This window comes from Pelobates fuscus, chromosome 12 (genome assembly GCF_036172605.1).
Source record: "Pelobates fuscus isolate aPelFus1 chromosome 12, aPelFus1.pri, whole genome shotgun sequence".
NCBI classification, from domain to species: Eukaryota; Metazoa; Chordata; class Amphibia; order Anura; family Pelobatidae; genus Pelobates; species Pelobates fuscus.
In genome coordinates, this window is record NC_086328.1 from 32,210,489 (window position 1) to 32,230,471 (window position 19,983).

At 39.8% G+C, this 19,983-nt stretch overlaps 1 protein-coding gene across 1 annotated transcript; it reads right to left on the bottom strand.

Moving 5' to 3' along the window:
• Nucleotides 1-691: 691 nt before the first annotated feature.
• Nucleotides 692-2,782, bottom strand: LOC134578898 (metallothionein-like). The gene is made up of 3 exons (XM_063437982.1): nucleotides 2,685-2,782; nucleotides 1,441-1,500; nucleotides 692-938 (listed from the first exon to the last, which is right to left on the bottom strand). Exons 1-3 carry the CDS (start codon nucleotides 2,713-2,715, stop codon nucleotides 847-849), a joined length of 183 nt encoding a protein of 60 aa, XP_063294052.1. The 5' UTR covers nucleotides 2,716-2,782; the 3' UTR covers nucleotides 692-846.
• Between the last annotated feature and the right edge of the window lie 17,201 nt (nucleotides 2,783-19,983).

A 19,983-nucleotide genomic window follows, 5' to 3' on the forward strand; every position in this document is an offset into this window, starting at 1 on the left:
TTAGTAAATACCTTTGCATTCTCTGATGCGAATGAGCATTTAATATTTAACTGTACAGCCCAGGTAGAAAAGAAAAGCTCCAATGTGATCTCTTTTTTCCAATTTTTTTTTAACCCTAAATATTCATTTGCATCACAATTATCAGAGGAGGATAGTTGTCCCCAGGTGCAAGGCTGGCGGCTCCAGCTAATCACCATTATCTCTGCGCTAAGTGGGGCAGAGGGGCCCCCAAGGGCACCATGACTAATTCCTTTTAATTATTGTGCCAATCAAGAGGCTGGAACCAGAGCTAGCTGTCCATAGTCACCATTAGTGATCTAGAGCAGCCAGGTTGAGATTTACATCACAAGCACATGTACACACACATTTCTCAAGCCCCTAATTAAAAATTAAATTAAAGCACAAGTTTAAATGTGATACAAATTGCTGTGTGTATATATACACACCTATAGAATAATTGTGTATGTGTGTGTGCGTAGCACCAGCCCTCACTCTTCTCCTGGTCAGTCCTCACCTTGTTTAGTCTGAGGGGGCAGGACCATTCACAAATCACTGTGTTCTGTTTACATTTTTCCATAAACACACCTCTAGTGGATGTTAGACAGACAGTAAAGTCACTTCCTTTTATAAACCTTTTAAAAATGTTTACAGTTCGAGGGTTCCTTCCAATTTCACAAAATCAAAGGCAAAATTATTTGTCTATTATTACTATAATTATGAAATCAGTGAGACATTTGGATTGTCCAAGCGTTTCCAATAATACTGCAGATCTTTAGTAACATACAGATCAGACCATACACAGATATTACAGAGTAACAGATCACGTCTCAGACACGGATCCACCAATCAGTTGCAGCAGCTGCAGCTCTTGCATCCCTTTTCACACTGACAGCCCTGGCTGCATTTACTGCACTCGGCCGGACAGCAGGAGCAGCAACCTGTGGGAGAGGAGGGAGAAACAGCAGGTTAGTCACTTACCAATATACCTCAATAGTGGTTTCCAAACAAGGGTGGACCCAGAGCCCAATCTCAGGTGGGGCACTATGCCAGATTGGGTTGGGATGAGTTGTGTAGGATAAAGAGAATATTGCAGTTTGTGCATTATTGCAACAACAAAGAAGTTGTGCTTTAGGACTCCGGTGTGTCCATTTAAACAAACCAGGACGGTGGGAAAAGCAGAAATTAGCAACTGGCCCCCAGCACAAAGTAAAGATTTCTCAGTATGTGCAGCATTTCAAGCAGAAAATAGGGGCAGAGGGATTTGGGACTAATATTTTTACATACCTCCCCCCACCCCCGATTTTTTTTTTTTTTTGTAAGTTTTTTTTATTTTTTATACAGTATATATATATATATATATCCTTTATCTCATGAAATAATTATCCCCTTGATATGAGTGTGTGTATGTATCACAATATAACACTAGATGGCAGCACTTACTTTTTGGGCAGCATTTGCACTTCTTACAGTTGCAGGAATTTGCACAGGAGCAGGCGACCCCTAAGTAATAATAGAATAATATGTTATATGCTGTATCCTAAGAAAGGAGAGAATAGTAAGTTATATATGATGGGCATCGGATAACAACACATAATGGAGGTGGGTTATGAAGGGAGATGTTGGTATACCTGATACAGTGCTAATTGCCTAATATTATCTGGTGGACTCTATAACAGGATATGGTTCTCCTCAATGATTAATAAACATTCATATTGTACCTTCCTTGACACTAGAGGAGGCATCATACAAGCTGGTCTCATGGATGAAGGAAGTAAATTGTTTAGATCACTGAGCTTTATTGTTGTGCTGGGTCTCAGGGTTTATAGAGCGTTATTTACTGACACCTTCCATCTGGAGACCCTGACAGTGTCAGAAAGGAGTGCCCTAGAGCAGTGCTTCCCATCCAGATGCTCTAGATTAGTGGTACCCAACCCAGTCATTGGGGCACACCAACAGTCCAGAATGTATGGATTTCCCAATTCTATTCCATGGGGATTCTAGACCAATAGAGTAATTAGACCATTGGTGAGGAAGTGCCACCAGGATTGTTCAACATTTACAGAGAAAGATTTGAGAAAATATAGTTCAGGTAATCAGCAGCTTCAACCCATTCTCTACACCCCATAAAAATAAATCAGGACACTGCACTAGCAATAATTTAACCCGTGAAAAGATAGTGAATTTGTCAAGCCAACTAAAAAAAAGATAGTTATAAATTAACTGTGGGAATTATTTGGGATTAAAACTGAACCAAACCTATCTGTGTAATGCAAAATATAGACACAATATACATATATATTAGAGTTATAGTCTAATGTAGAGTTCAAAAAAGATTCGACCTCTGTCCTAATAAATCTGCATACGGCTTTAATTTGGAGTGCCTGTGGTCTTCTCTTTTTTTGTATATTATCCTGGGATTGCTGGTCCTGATCCGGAGCACCCTTAGCCGTTGGGATTGAGTGCGGTTCCCACTATCCACTCTGTGTAATGTAGAGTTCAGGCTCATGCTTTGTCAAATACTATTAAAATAGCGATAGTTGTATTAAGGTATAATTTAGTAAAATATACTACAATTTAGCTGGAAGTACTTTTAAATAATGCTGTTCAAGTTTTTTTGATTAATTCATTGTACACAGATTATCGAGGTATGCTCTGGCTACATACAAATAGTTTTTATATCATACCTGTTGCGCAGTTACAGTCCGGGGGGTCCATGCTTGTTGCTATAGTAACAGAATCTCAGTGAGTCTCTCTGGAAGCTCTGTGAATCTGTATGGAATGCAGGGCTGTGCTGATACTATATATACCAGAGCTGGTACTGAGTGCAAACAATGGAGAAGTGCACAAACACACCCCGTGTACCATGTGACATACACACAGCCACGTGTGGACAATAAAATAACAAACATTACAAACTGGATTGAGAAAAAAAGTGCAGAGTCAAACAGAATGAGTCGACAATACTCACTAAGTCCCATATGAAATAGGAGGACATTGTGTCATATGGAAACAAAGCCCAATCCGTGTTGGTGCCTTATGTGGAGAAAAGTAGCTAAAGTAATGAAGAGTTTATTTATGGACACGTAATAGTAATTAAAACAGGCATTATGTTTGCAACACTGTGTCCCCTCTGGGTGATTGCTGTGTGTCTTTTTGTGATGTGATTAATTGGGGCGGACTCATGGGGTGTGTGGGATTTTGTGCGTGATTCTGGTGTTCTTACAGGGATGGAGTGAACAAGGAGTGTGCCCTTGACCACCCTAATGCAGAACTGATTTGTATCCCCTTCTCCCACGTATAGATCTTACCCTATTTTTGAGTAAATTTTGGTCTCTTATTACCCAATCGAAGATAAGCAACATGAAAACTGATTGCTTATCACTAAAACGAAAGTTTTTAATATTTTGTGGCTAATTTTTAGTTTGTATTTATTATTTTTATTAAAAACTTTGTGAGGTGAATAAAAATGTTTTTTATTATGACTGAGTAATCAATGTTCATCTTTCAGGGAAAAAAAAACATGGGTGCACATCAAAATGCTGTGACTGGGCTGAATACAGCTGTGTATAATTTAGGTGGATAGTGTGCAGAGATTTTTTTTACAAAAGAGAGCCTGATGTGAAAGTATATCTAGGCAGTGAAGGGGTTAACCCTACATAGAATTTGGTTGAGAGAAAAAAGGAGAGCAAGGAACACTGCCTATAAAATATATACGTGTGTCCAGAAAGATAAAAATAAAAAATATATTTATTAGTGAACAGGATACAGAGTGAGTATTTCGTATATCCACTCCTAAACCGTCTGTATAAGTACATACAGGGGCATACGGAAGTGCTATGCAGAAATAAAAAAAGGTTTAAAAACGAAAATCAACAGCATTTGAGACACAGTTATTCTTAGGTAAATCTTTGCAATGTCTGTATTGTCACGACTGATAGTGCTTTTAACAGCTCGTATACTTATAGAAAAATTGCTTGTCTATAGCTGTGGTCAGCTTAAGTTAATCTTAGCAATGTCTATATTGATACGACTGGTAGTACCTACAGTGGTTCGTACAACTATAGAAAATTGCTGGCTATAACTGTGGTCAAACGGCAGAAAACAGTATTATCAGAGTGATGTTTCTACCGTTGTGATTAGTCTCAGTGCTGTCCTGGAGTTATAGAGTACTGTCTATAACTGTGGTCACAAAGCAAGAGACCGTACTGTCTAAGTAGTGTCTCTATTGTAGTGACTAGCAATGTCTCAATGTAGTCTTTTAGGTCACACAAGATATATTATCTGTAACAGTAGTTAGGACAGGAGACAGGTGCTGTCTAAATGCTGTTTTAGATTTATACTGCACCGCAAGCTATGGTCAAAGTATCTCTTATTTCTGAGCTGCTAACTCCTCAAGGTAGTAAATGTTGTAGGTCACCCTAAAATCAGTAAGGAGAAAAAGCGGATAATAAGATATATATATCTCTGTGCCTTCAAGGGCACCTACCAGATAGGAGAGCTAACTACAGAGAATAGAAAGGTACAGGAGGAGAGAGTTATAACTGAATCAGAGGTTAGTCGGATGGTAAATGCTAACTGTGCCTTCAAGGGCACCTCCCTTCAAAAAAACTCACTAGCTTGCGTCTAGATAGTTAAAGTATAACCGGTGTAACAGTGTAAAGTCTTGTCAGACTGACCCTCCCGATTCACCCACAGCCTATATATGGTTGTCTTTTCGAAATCCGAGTATTTGGAAAAATATTAACTGCTGGTGCAGAGAGGATTATTAGGAGGGAACAGAAAAACCCCGACGCGCGTTTCGCCGGTAAGGCGGCTTCTCAAGGGGAACGAGATCGTTTTCCAGCGGGCTATTAAATAGGGCGCCCAAACCTTTAATTGAAGTCACAAGAACGTCGACGTCATCAATTAGTTCTGACGAAAGACGGTGGTCCGGAGGGGCCATTCCCCTCCGTCTTAATTTAAGTTTTGCAAAGTTTCACAGAAAGTGAAACAAATATGTCGGCATGTATCCAGTGATTGGATACACAGTGTCTGAGAATAGGTGACATGCTCAAAGTGGATAACATGTAAAGGAAAAATATTTTCATGTATATTTTATTGTCAAAGGCAGTTCAGATTATTGTTCTATTCTCCAAAGTGTTGGCAAAATATTCATATTTACTTAGCATAATAAGCGATATTAAAAAGCTTAAACAGGGGATAACTGGATCTGTTCCCTTATGTTGGATGCTAGTGTTGTAATGGACATATAAATACATGTCCAGTGTGTAACATATATATGAATATATCAATAGACGTTCATATAGTATTGACGATTTCTGCAATATCTGGTGATTAGAAAGAGTATTAATACTCAAAGAATATCAAAGATAGGTGATAAACAATTGTTATTAAGATTTATATATATATTTATTGTTCGTGAAGTGCCAGCCATGATGACAGAGAGAGCTTTGGTTAGAAAAAGAGAGAGAGAATCTCTCTGAATGGGAGCTTAGTGTAGCTAATGTATGAAGGGTGTGTAATTAAACTCCTCGTTAAGTCCCTGGGGGGCGAGGGTTCTGAAGGAATATATCCATTTCGATTCTTTTTGTAGTAATTGTTGATTGAAGTTCCCTTTCCTAGGGTTAGGAATCAGCTTCTCGATAGCCTGGAATTTTAGATTATCAGTATTGCCCTGATGAAAATTTATGACATGTTTTGCCACAGGGGTTGGTGTGATGACATTCTTTACAGAGTTGATATGCTGAAGGATCCTTCGACGAAAAGGTTGGATGGTTTTTCCAATGTATTGGATATCACATGAACATGTGATCAAGTATATTAAACGGGTGGTACTACAATTGACCAATGCATTGGTTTTAATGATAATCTTTGATTGCGTGGAAGTAGTTGACTTGGAAGGGGTAATAAACGGACAGGCTTTACAGTGGCCACACCTGTATGTACCCTTTGTATTGGTGAGCCAATTGGGCTCAATTGGAATAGGAGCTAAAAAACTGTGAACTAGAAGATCTTTTAGGTTTTTGGACCTGCGAGCCGTGATAGATGGGTAGCTCGGTAATGATTTCTTCAAAACAGGGTTGTGTGTAAGGATTGGCCAGTGGTTGGAGAAGGTCTGTATCATTTTACCCCAGCCCCCGTCAAAGGTGGCAATACACCTCGGGGTCGTGGAGCTAGTTTTTGGGCGTGTTGTCCTCAAACTCTCCAATCTGTTTGTCCCACTGGCCCGTTGGTATGCTTTTTTCAAAACCCTGTTTGGATAGCCTAAGGCCTTAAACCGGAGTTTCAGTGATTGACATTCTTGGTAGTACGCTGAGTCCTCAGAGCAATTTCTTCTTGCCCTTAAGTATTGTCCATATGGGATTGATGCCTTCAGCCTGTAAGGATGGTGACTCTCCCAATGTAGGAGGCTATTTGTTGAGGTTTGCTTTCTGAAGAGTGCAGTCTGGATAGTGCCGTCCTCCATCAGGAGGATCTTGAGGTCAAGGAAGATCAGTTCTTTCTCATCAATGACATATGTGAGTGATAGGTTAATTGTGTTGTCATTCAAGATTTTAACAAAATCTTCGAATAGCTTAACTGAACCTGTCCAGAGTATAAACACATCGTCGATATATCTGTACCACTTTAGAATATGTCTGTGGTACAGATTATATCGTGAGTCTTTCCGAATTTTGTCCTCCCACCATCCCAGGAAGAGGTTTGCGTAGGTGGGAGCACAAGTCGTACCCATCGCAGTTCCAGTCTCTTGCAAATAGTATTTACCGTTAAATATTATGTAGTTGTGTGTCAAAATGAATTCCAATAATGACATAATGAAGGAGATCTGTGCTTCATCATATGCTACTGACTCAAGAAAGGAGCGACATGCTTCTATACCTATCTTGTGCGGGATATTACTATACAAAGATACGACGTCCAGGCTCGCCAATAGGGTATATGGTGGTACCTGAAGTCCTTCCAAAATCAGTAAGGTAGATTTGGTGTCTTGTATATATGATGGTAGGTCTATGACAAATGGGTGTAGGATTTTGTCAACATATTTGCTAGCCCGCTCGGTCAGGCAGTTATTGCCTGATACGATCGGTCTCCCTGGGGGTATTCTGATATCCTTGTGCACTTTCGGTAGGCAGTATAGAGTAGCAACTGTTGGGTGCTTGTGTGGCAATAGGTACTTGTATTCTTCTGTGTTAATGATTCCGGTATCCAATGCACTTTTAAGTAAGGAATCAAACTCCTTGATGTACTTTTCAGTAGGATCATCAGGGAGAACACTGTAATTTAGTCTGTCATTCAGATGTGTCATGCACATATCGATGTACATCTCACGGTTAAGCAATACGATGTTCCCCCCTTTATCCGCGGGTTTTATGACAACGTTATTCAACATTGTCAATTCTTTTAGGGCTTTTCGTTCTATGGTGGATAGGTTGTAGTCCAGTGAGCGTTCAACATGCATCTTTTGCAAATCACTAGTGGTCATTTCTACGAACAGGTCTACATGTGGGGAATCTTTCAAGTTAGGAGTAAACCAACTTTGTGGTTTTAGATTCGTCAGAGGTCTGGATGGATTTTGTTCCTCCAGTAATTCCGTCAACATCTTTGAAAGTTCAAAATCCTCCACACTCAGACCTAGATCATTCGCCATTAGTGCATCTTTTTTAGAATGCATCAAGTTTAAGGCTAATTTCCTGCCAAACAGATTAATGTCTTTTGACCATTCAAATTTATTGTAACCCGGGGTTGGTACAAAGGTTAAACCTTTACTCAGAAGCGAAATGTGATGAGGCTGTAACGAGAAATCAGAGAGATTGATAATCCTATTACATGTCAGAATCTCTGACCTCGTCCCTGTCGCTTGTAGGCCCAGCGATCCCTGTCCCTCAAACGTCCCCTCTGTTCTCGAGGGAGATCCTGCCCTAAAAAAGTCTTAGAGGCGGTGAGGTTGGTGCTGTCTGAGGAGATAGGAGCATCTAAAAATGCAACTGATTTGTCAGTGCCCTTGAGGATGCCCCTGTTTGGTGAATGACTTGGGACTGGGTCGTTATTGCGTGTATTCTTGCTGTATGTTTTTTGTCTGGACCTAGAGGAGCTTATATCCGAGTCTGACCAATCTGTGTCTGCGGATGTGGAGCCCCTCTGGCTACTGTTATATCTCCGTGTTTTTCGTTTTTTGCGAAATATTTCGCCTTGTTTGAAGTCGTTATAGTCTCTTTGGAATTTCGTGTGTTTTTTTATTTTTAGATTCTGTCTGAAATGTTCAATATTTTTTTGGAGTTTGGTTTCCATTGGGGAGAAAAGATTGTCTGCTTTAAACCTTTTTATTTGTACAATCTCATTTTGCAGGTTTGTCTTTGTTTCCTCTAAATGTATTGTTTCCAGTTTAACCAAAAAGGTCATTAATCTCGCAGAGCAGTCCAACAGTATGTTATTCCACTCGTTTTGTTGCTCTTCAGTTTGGATTTTATCTGGGAGGAGGATATCTGGTCGGAGGCCCCTAGGGACCAGTTTTTGTTGGATGTATTGATTAAGACTTGTCAATTCCCAAAAACTCCTAATGTGTTGTTGGTATAGCTTTTGTATTTCGAAAAAAGCGTCATTAATGTCAGTATTGTTGGCACAGTTCGTCAAAGGATTAATTGAAAAAACGTTCTGAATGTCATCTAAGTTTATGGCAGGGTCTGACAGTTTGTCCAGGAGGTCAGTCATTGAAAACTGGCACTTCAGTGGTGGCTATTAGTTGAGGTCGGTATTAAAACCTGTGTTTTGAAAAAATTTTTTTTTTTAGTGTGCAGAGATAAACCGTTTCATATAGTGTTTGTTGTCCCCATAAAGTGGAATTGAATAAATCCCTATTTTTCTTTCTTCCTATAGAGAACGTATTTAAGCTATATAAAATGCACTTTAAATTGTACAACTTAGTACCTGTAATATCGACTGGGAAAACTATAACCTGGCATATCACAAAATATATCCCATGTATGTATTATTTATAATACACTATAATATTTTATGTTTGGTTTTAACCTATATGTTCATAAAAATTATAGCATCAAGCCAAAATAATAATCAACTGTTATTAAAGGGACACTATAGTCACCTGAACAGCTTAATGAAGCAGTTTCGGTGTATAGAACATGCCCCTGTAGCCTCACTGCTCAATCCTCTGCCATTTAGGGTTAAACCCCTAGTTTATGAACCCTAGTCACACCTCCCTGCATGTGACTTGCACAGCCTTCCATAAACACTTCCTGTAAAGAGAGCCCTATTTAGGCTTTCTTTATTGCAAGTTCTGTTTAATTAAGATTTTCTTATCCCCTGCTATGTTAATAGCTTGCTAGACCCTGCAAGAGCCTCCTGTATGTGATTAAAGTTCAATTTAGAGATTAAGATACAATTATTTTTTATTTTTTTTAATTCTGTATTTTATTGTGCAAATAATGAACATAACAGGCTTGTCACACCACAACAGCGGACCAAACTCATACAGTATACATATATTGACATTGTCATGGGATTTAGATTTCTTGCACATTTTTTTTATGTTAAATGCAGTTTCCAACATATTAGTCAGGGATGTCTAGGTTGAGGGAGCATGAGCAGGTTCATGAGAGATGCTAGACAAAGGAGTTAGTAAACTAACATATAGAAAAATTATAATTGTTATAAACATCAGAACAAAAGAGATAATAACATGCTAGGTAGGCCTCGATCTTGTAGTCTACATGAATGTGTATATGCTAGATCAAAGTTAGGCGTACATGATGCATCAAAGTAAGGTGTGAAGCCTCCCTGTGCATATGCATCAAGTTAAAGTTAACAGGCATAGTTAGTCAGCTAGTGTCAAGCCGGTGTGCATCTGTAAACTATGGTTACTAGTTAGGTGCGAGGCAGAGGGAGTGATGTACTATCTCAAGGTGCCAGTGACGAGTGCGGTTATTGGGTAGTTAAACTAAGCTTGGCGCCCATACTCGCTTTTATTAAGGCTAACATAAAGAAATATACAGTAGCTGTATTTCTGAGCTAGCGTGGTTTCCTTTGAGCTTGCCCCAGAGTTTATAATTTACAAAATAATTAGTAAGAAGTAAGGCAAGAGCAGAATAAACATGCAAGCAGTATATGTAGCAATACTAGGAAAAGAAGATCCTGAGAGGCATGACAGGCTTATTACTTCTGGTAGGAGCCCCATGGTGTGGGCCAGTGGGCAAAGAGGCTACTAAGTAAGATTCCTCTATGTTGGGTACATTGGCATAAATATTAAATGACTGCACATAACACTACGGCTGCTGTGTGTATCCTAGGCTTTACCCCTCACCGATTAGTCTCAGGGACAGTCTCAGCCTATGCCAGCAGGGGGTACCACATAGTCCTAGAGTGAGGAGTTGCACTGCATGTCAGCTTGCGATGATGTGGTCCGGTGAGTTGGGGCTTGTATCTTATGTATATTGCTGCTCAACTCTCCTGGTTGCAGTTGCGGTCTTGCTTGTGTGCGCTTGGGTGATTTCTTCAACGCCATTTTGAGGCTCGGCACTGTGCGTCTCCTATTCTGCCGCCCCGTTAGTTTTCGTGTCGCAGAGGATGTGTGCTTGAGTGGGGAGCGCTTGGGTAGGTAGGCAGCTTCGTGTGGCAGAGTGGGCTGGAGTATGAGGTGCTCTAGCTTCCGCCAGAGGTTAGAGAAGTGTCTGTCTATCTTTGAGAGTATGTCGTTGGGGGCTTTGTCGGCCCCTGTGATCCCAGGAGCATAGTGCTGTACCTTGTTCGAGAGACCTGCTTCCTGTTGTAACCGGAGGGTAAGTTGGCGTTTGCTGGTTGTCAATTGCTTTTGCTGTGTTGAGCTGTGCCTCCAGTCCACCCTTCTGCTTTGGGCTTGCCCATGTTGTGGAGCCACGTTCTTGCGTTGCAACTGACTGAGGAGACGTCTTGTTTGGGCATCATGGTGGGTACTTGTATTTTGCAGTGGCAAGCTTCGGATCAGAATGTGCCTGGAGGCTATGTTGTTTGCTACAGGCTCGGAGGGAGAGTTTTTCGTCTCTCTAGCTTCGGCCCACGTGGCATCCGCCATTTTAATTGAGGCTCCCAGGCTTTGCTGCATGGTGGTAGTGTTGTTGGGCTTGTGCCCTGTTGCAGCGATCTGATCCTCTGGGTAAGGACTGGGATCACCCCCACCGGTCCACAGGGGGGGGACAGGGTCCGTTCCACACGGCTTTGGGCCTTTGGCTGGGCTCTGTAAAGCGGGATAGTGGAGCAGCGGCCGTCCACCCCACTCACCACCGGAGTAGGCCCCAATCGGGACATCAAGGCCCTCTCCTCCAGGGGACTGCAGCTTGAGAAGCCAGCCTCACCCTGGATCCAGTTTCCCCACAACACTGACGACTGTCGCTGGTGGCCATTATGGAGGTTTTAAAAGCATGGTTTTAGAGGTTAAAGTTTGGTAACTCGCAGGAGCTGAGTGAACATGCGACCATCCAGCTCGGCGGTCCGGCCCCGCCCCCCAAGATACAATTATTTAAGGTAAATTACATCTGTTTGAAAGTGAAGCCAGTTTTTTTCCCCATGCAGGCTCTGTCAATCGTAGTCAGGGGAGGTGTGGCTAGGGCTGCATAAACAGAAACAAAGTGATTTAACTCCTAAATGACAGTGAATTGAGCAGTGAAATTGCAGGGGAATGATCTATACACTAAAACTGCTTTATTTAGCTAAAGTAATTTAGGTGACTATAGTGTTCCTTTAATGATTTGCAGCAATACCAAATGAGTCTTCTAGCTGTGTCAATATATCTTATTTGATTATTTAGCACAACAATTATATATTTCTACATCACTTCATCTCCCTAAAGACCATTATCTTCTCATATTTGCTAAAGTCCATTCAAGAAATTACCTAGCAGCTTATTGGCCTTTCGTTGCCACATTCGATTCCTCCCCATTCCTGCCACATGTTATAATCACATCAGACATTTGGTGGCCAAACTGTGTTCATCACAGAAAATATCTTTGGTCATTACGAAGTTTTAAGGCTACTATATATTTTCAACTCGACAAAAGTGTTTTGTTTTTGTGTGTTTTATTATTTATTTATATACATATTTAGTAATTGGGACAAATTATTTCAAGTGACCCATAAATCACTGTTATATAATGCAGTCTTCGTTAGTCAGGTGTAGAATGTCCATTCAGCTGTCCGGTTTAGAGGAATACGTAGCCCAGGCCCAGCTTAGTGTTTCACTCAGCTCAGTTGGTTATCTCTCTGTGAGCACGGCCTATTCTGGAAGATGAGTCACTAGGAGACGTCTGGCTGCATTGTGACATCTCTAAGGGCCGTCTGCAAAAGATTCAGCTCTGTCACTGCACTCATTCTTAGCTCATTCACACGGCTCACTCAATCAGCACTCAGCACAAAAACAGAGTTTAATTCTTTTTTTATCTTTCTTTCAACACGTGGAAAGCGACAGTTTGAACATTAATCGTTGAGAATCTAGGAATTAAGGAACACTCCAAGGACTATAATAACTACAGCATGTTATAGTGGTTTTGGTATCAGAAATTCCCTTACTACTTGTGATGACCCACCAGAATATCACTGCCAAGCATTCAGTTTTCCTTGTTGATTATAGCTCCCAGAGTATCTTCAGTGGTCATGGCTGTGTAGCAGATCCACCCCAATCAGTAGCCGAGACTTAGTGTAAGGTGAAATAGAACTGGTTTATTTTACACAGGTCATACTTTTATGCCTGGGGTCCTCAGGGAGCAAATAGGAATTGCTACATCCCCGGCGCTTTGGTGTCTGTGCCTGAGCCGATCATTTAATTAGCGGCCAGACACAATGGCACTGGGATAATAAAATGTACACTAACTTTAGTTCCTATGCCCACATCCACACACAACCGGTGTCCCCAGGAAGCTCATTTTGTCACCCAAAGCAACAGTGCTTTCTGCGTATCCCTGTAGCTCCCTTAAGTCCAGGGTATCATTAGCTGCCTCACCATCTCCCCTATCTCCCCTCCAAAAAACGCCCTGCTAGGTGGTCTTGGGACAGAGATAAAGTTTTGGCGTAGTGCAGCTGATCGAGAAAGACTTCTAGAGTGGTTGGAGGTTGCTCCCAGTCAGATGCACTGTGCCTCTGGGGCCTCCCTGCAGCTGTACAATACTCCTGAGGTCAGCTAGGAAGGGTACTTAAAGGGGTGGCACAGCTGGAAGTTGAAAAGAATGTTATTCCGACTCTTTTGAGGAGAGGTGGAGAGATACAAGCCAAGTACAATTCCTGGGTGACCGGTTGTTCTATCACACTAATGGTTTGACTTCTTACCTGGGGTCTGCTGAGCACTACTCTTTGCCTCCACTACTGCTAGGAGTTCTGTTTGCTGAACTAAGCCATAGCATGAGCTTTTGGCTCACACTTGAGATAGTTACAGACACAGCGAGCAGAGTTTAGAAGTCCCCATATGAAAAGGTAGCGAATAGTTTCACTACTTACATTGGAAAGCTCCAAGAGACTCGTGGTACCATAACTGCTACATAGGTACAAGGATTGTTCCTTTAATCAGTGTTCACGTAGCAGAATACAAACATAGAATGTGACGGCAGATAAGAACCATTCGGCCCATCTCTCTCTTTCTCTCTTTCTCTCCTTCTCTCTCTCCTTCTCTCTTTCTCTCTCTCTCTCTTTCTCTCTCTCTCTCTTTCTCTCTCTCTCCTTCTCTCTTTCTCTCTCTCTCTCTTTCTCTCTCTTTCTCTCTCTTTCTCTCTCTTTCACTCTCTCTCTCTTTCTTTCTCCCTTTCTCCCCTTTCTCCCCTTTCTCCCCTTTCTCCCCTTTCTCCCCTTTATCCCCTTTATCCCCTTTATCTTCTTTCTCTCCTCCCCCCCCCCCCCCCCAAGCTGTACATGTTAAGATAATTTTAACCTTTTCTGGTATGTTTTACCCTGCAATGAACCAGTTTTGTAGCCCTTCTCTAAAATCTTTCCAAAGTATCAATATCCTTCAGTACTGCGTACAATACTCAAAGTGAGGTCTCACCAGTGATCTGTACTGTGGCATAAGCAGAGCCCTTTTTTTTTTTTTTTTTTTTTTTTTTTTTTTTTTTTTTTTACTGCAGAATACCTTTAAGCATTCTGCTAGCAATTCCTGATGCTCTATTACATTGTCTGCTTACCCATGTCATCTGAAATAATTACTCCTAAATCCCTTTTCTCAGAGGTTGAGGTTAGGACTCTTTCAAATTCCTTAAATGTCAATTACAACAGCTCTGGACATTTTTCTACTTTACCTAAATCATTTGCCATTTGGCTTATCCCTCCTGGAACATCAACCCTGTTGCAAATTTAGTATCTTTAGCAAAAAGACATACCTTACCATCAAGACTTTCTGCATTACCACTAATAAAAATATTAAAGAGAATGGGTCCAAGTACGTATCCCTGAGGTACCCTGCTGGTAACAAGACCTTGCTTTAAATATACTCCATTGACTACAACCAGGGGCGTATTAGCCGCGAGGCAAACAAGGCATTTGCCTTGGGCGGCATTTTCCAGGGGGCGGCAAAAAACGCCGCCCCCAAATGCCCAGGGCAAGTGCCTTGCTAGCCTTGCGGCTAACTGGGCTGCCGGTCGGGCTGCTGGGCTGGTTGCTGGGCGGGCGGGCGGGCAGCTGGCGAGGGAGCTCTTCCTCTGAGCTGTCTGCTCTGCTCCCTCGCGCGCCGCAGAGTGAGGCTGGGAGCCGGAATATGACGTCATCTTCCGGCTCCCAGCCTCACTCTGCGGCGCGCGAGGGAGCTGAGCAGACAGCTCAGAGGAAGAGCTCCCTCGCCGGCCGCCCACCAATGCCGCCCGCCCGCCCAGCAACCAGCCCAGCAGCCCGACCGGCAGCCCCACTAGACCCCAGGGAGGTAAAGAAACCCCCCCCAGCATTCCCAAAGGTAAGGAGGCTGGGGGGTTAGGTTAAATTAATTATATATATAATATATTATATATATTAAATTATATATAATATATAATATAATATAATAAATATAATATAAATTATATTATATTTATTATATTATATTATATATTACATTATAATTATATATTACATATATATTATATATATTATATTATAATTATATATTATATATATATATATTATATATATTATATATTATATTATAATTATATATATATTATATATATTATATTATATATTACATTATAATTATATATTACATTATATATTACATTATATATTATATATATTATATTATATATATTATATATATATTATATATATATATATATATATATTATATTATATATATATATATTATAATATATATTATAATATATATATTATAATATATATTATATTATATATTATATATATAATATATATTATATTATATATATTATATATATATAATATATATTATATTATATATATATTATATTATATATATTATATTATATATATTATATTATATATTATATTATATATATATATTATATTATATATATTATATTATATATTATATTATATATATATATTATATTATATATATATTATATATTATATTATATATTATATATTACATTATATTATATATTATATATCAGAGAGTGTGTGTGTCTGACAGAGAGTGTGTGTGTCTGACTGTGTGTGTGTGTGTCTGTTAGCTAGTGTATGCGTATCTGTCAGTGAATTTGTGTGTGTGTGTATGTGTATTTAGAAGGCGGGACGGGGGGGGGGGGGGGGCGCCTGAGTTTTGTCCTGCCTAGGGCAGCACAAAACCAGGATACACCACTGACTACAACCCTCTGTTGGCTGTCACTCAGCCACTGCCTTACCCATTCAACAATATTGGAATCCAAACTCAAAGATTGCCGTTTATTAATAAATATTTAATGTTCAACAGTGTCAGAAGCCTTACTGAAATCTAGGTAAGCAATGTCTACTGCACCACCCTGATCTATCATTGTAGTTACCCAATCAAAAAAATCAATAAGATTAGTTTGGCATGATCTCCCTGAAGTAAACCCATGTTGTCTCTGTTCTTGAAATGTATGTGATTTTTAGATGTTCAACAATCTTATCCTTTAACATGGTTTCCATTACTTTCCCCATACTACCTTTCTTGTGAATTTGCACAACATTTGTTAATTTCCAATCATCTGGGATTAATCCTGTTAACAATGATTGGTTAAATAAACCGTTAACATTTTTGAAAGTACATCAAGCCTAAACTTCCTGATGTGAAATTAATTTATTTTATATAATATTAATAATATATAATATTTTATATAACCACAGATGGCTAATAAAAGAGAGAGGTGAATATTATCTAACCAAATTAAGTTGCTTTCTGTATTGAAAATTGTATTACATTGCACTTTTAAGGGAGGCTAGAGTCACCAGAAACACTATAAGTGTCAGGCTTTGCAGGGTCGGCAGTGTAAATGCTACCTTTTCAGAGAAAATGTTGCCTAAGTTCACCTCTAGTGGCTTTCACTCGGACAATGACTAGAAAGACTTCCTGGTGGGTTCTCTGCATGACCTATGCGCATCATTTCCACATAGGTCTCTGAAAGCTCCCCATAGATATGCACTGAATAATTTCATCTTTATGAGGAGATGCTGATTGGTGCAGAATGGCGACTGCTTCCCTATAGAGAAGCATTGGATTGACTGAGATCACTAGAAGAAGTTGATCCAGGACAGAACCCTGAAGTTCTCTACTTAACACTTTTGTCCAATTTGAAATTTTCCATTTTCAACTGCTCTATGTACTCTACCTTCAAGCCCAATAACACTGTATTTTATCTGAGCAAACTAGTTTTATTAGTAGCATTTTGTGTGGAAAGGTATTAAATGTCTTGGTAAAATCCAAGTAGATCATGTCTACTGAATCAACTTGATCTATATTTCTACTAACTTCTTTATAGAACACAATTAGGTTAGTTTGGAATGACCTACCCTTCATAAAACCATGTTGATTTTTGCAAATTATATTATTGTTCAGAAATTAATTCTTGAGTATTATCGTTCAAAAATTAATTACATATTTTCCCATAACAACCCTTTAAAAGATTTCACAACCGCACATCTTAAGATCACAGGTCTGTAGTTTCTGGGTTGAGTTTTTGAACCCCTTTTAAATATAGGCACTGCATCTGCTTTTCTCCAGTCCTCTGGTAAAATTCCTGAAATAAAAGAATCCTGAAAGATTACAATTTTGATATGGTATATTTAAATTTTGGTATGGATATTTCTACACTTGGATCCCTATACAATATGGCTCTGACGCTTTATTTACATTAACTTTATTTAATTTCTACATCCATAGATTCTTCTTCCCTATATACCTTCTGTCCTGACTCTTCTTAATTAACTCACCCAATAATAGAAAATTATAGAGCTGGCTTTTCTAGTTTAACTCACTGCTCTGAATGGACTTCCTGGTCTGATTTTATAAGAGGTATCTACATGGTGGGCTTTGATCAGCACCATTCCATATTTCATTCAGCCCCCAACTTTCTCACATATGTGAATTCAATGAGGGCACATGGAGCTGAAACACAACACAGAAGTTAGAACACAGTTTTCAATTCGGCAATTGTTTTAGTGGGACAAGTGTGAGCGTTAGGAAGATTGGAAATTTGACTCCGTCCACAGTCTGCTGTATGTATGCAAACCTGTAAGAGTCATTTATATCGCATCAACTTATTCCGCAGTACTTTACAATATTACAAAGGATGAAAGTGTAACAATAAATGAGACAATCACAGAGTTACAAAAACAATAGGTTGATGAGGACCCTGCTCAAACAAGTTCACAATCTAGAGATGTTAGAATAAGACAAGATTGTTCTTTTCTCTATAGATAAAAGTTTTGAGAAACAGAGCTCTATTTTGGCAGGAACCTAAAACTGTGCCTTACAAACTGTATATTTTAAATGTTGATTTTTTTGTTTTTTTTCTGAATATACCAGAGTGCAGATACTCATAACATGGTATGGAAGAAAAATAGGATAGCAAAGGTATATGTATTGTTAGCAACTAGACAGCAAATGTTAAAAATTGAAGTGGTCACTTACGGTAAATTTATTGTGTTGACTATAACACTATACAACTAACACTAATATATATTTGTATATTTCTGCTAATTCCAAGCTGCGTAACTCTTTAAGAAACTATAAGTACTGTGCTTTTCTTTGTGGAATAATCATTATTGACTAAACTAGTATCTCATTTATATGCATAAATATTGCAAGCAAATTCCAATGTAAAATAAATCTGCAGTGTTTACAAAAACAAAAGTTAATTTTGAATTGAAATCATAACAAACTAGAGACCCCCATTTGAAAAGCCTTTTTAAAAAATGTTAAACCCAAGCATTGCAAACAGGAGTTCTCAGGAGTTTCAAAGTGTGACTCGTGAAATAAAGAAAATTACCGGGCAGCCGGGCTTGACTAGCATGCTAGATAGTCGCAGCAAGGATGTGCTTTTCAGCATTCTCAATATCAAAGTGCTAATTTATCCTGAATATTGACTAAAGCGGACTTGTTCCGGAGTCTAGTGCTAAATGGGCAACCTTATGTGAGCTGAAGATATTATCGACACTGTAGCTGAAGAGGTCCTGTCTCCTACTACTTTTCTGGTCCCTGCACTCCCCCTCATCTCTTTTCCCCGTACCTGTGTGGGTTATCCTGGTCTTCACCAAGCACGATCTTACCTTTCTCCCACTCCTGGGTGCAATTGTGAAAGACCGATCCCACGCAGGTTATCCAAGATGGCTGACATTTGTGCTTTTGCTCCCCTTGTAGTGGAGGTGACTTAGCGGCGGTGGGAAGATGCCTTTTGTGTGGCTTTTCATGCCATATGCCTAAGGTTCTGGAAGAGCCAAAGTTGTCGAATGATACAACACAACCCAATCAATATCAAGCTGCCAGCCACCAATGAGGCTTCAGTTCGGGTCCCACTTCCTGGGTGCGGATCAGTGTGAGATTGTACACCTGAAAACAGTCCACATATCTGGGAGATCCGTTACTTTTTTAGGGCTATACACTATAGCTTTAGGGAGTGAGGCATGTGGACATTGATTATTTCTACTAATGCCAAGGGCGACATGGATGACACCGAACATACCTCACACCATCACGTCGTACTCTAGTCCAGAGCTTGCTGTATTATTCCAGATTACTATTATTTTAAGCATTGTTTTTCCATATCTTTTGTTTCTTTATCTACAAAACATGCAGATATTTTGACGTGCATATTACCGCCGCTTTGATACCTCTTTTATATCTTACGAGTATATGTCTCTGCTTATCTGAGTTATATTATTTTATTTTAATTCAACAAAAATGAGATGTTTCTGCCAGTTTGCATTCTAACATTTATTCTGTACCAGATTTACTGCTATTTAACTATATGCTGGTTGTTTACACATGTATTATGTAGTATCATCTCAAAAAATATATAACCAAAAAAATCACTTCATTTTAATAATTTATTTTGTATTTATTTTAGTAAAATCTGGGACTAGAACACACTCAAAACCATCTTTTTGATACTAGAGTTTGCAGTCTCTAGCCATATATGTTGTGTAGGCATTATTTTAAAATGATGAATTCTTTTACAGCCCCTTACACTTCCAAGAGTTGCCTATATAATGACTTGACTGCTGACCCAACCATACCCAACCATCAACCCGTTGCCCCCCAATAACACACGTGACACCTGGTTCTTGTGGATAAGGGCAAAGGCCACAGCTTTATTTCACTTAACAATTTGCTCAGTCCAAAACCTGCCAGCTGTTGGGTGTTTGCCCAACAGGCAGTTCTCACAACTTCGATACCATGAGCCTCGACAGCCAGCTCCTCGCCATCAGCTCCGTGCCGGCTGTTGTCTCCTTTCTTCCTCTGCGCTGTCCGGGGAAACCGCCACCGCGATGCCCCTCCTCGTGCCCTACACTGCGCGGGCATCGCGCCCCCCCGCCGACAGCGCCTCCTCAATT

Excerpts from the sequence above, each read along its gene's own strand:
- LOC134578898 (XM_063437982.1), bottom strand. The coding sequence starts at position 2,715 with ATGGACCCCCCGGACTGTAACTGCGCAACAG. Across the intron at positions 1,501-2,684 it reads GGACTGTAACTGCGCAACAG|GGGTCGCCTGCTCCTGTGCA; the intron begins GTATGATATAAA and ends ATTATTACTTAG. Across the intron at positions 939-1,440 it reads GTGCAAATGCTGCCCAAAAA|GTTGCTGCTCCTGCTGTCCG; the intron begins GTAAGTGCTGCC and ends CCTCTCCCACAG.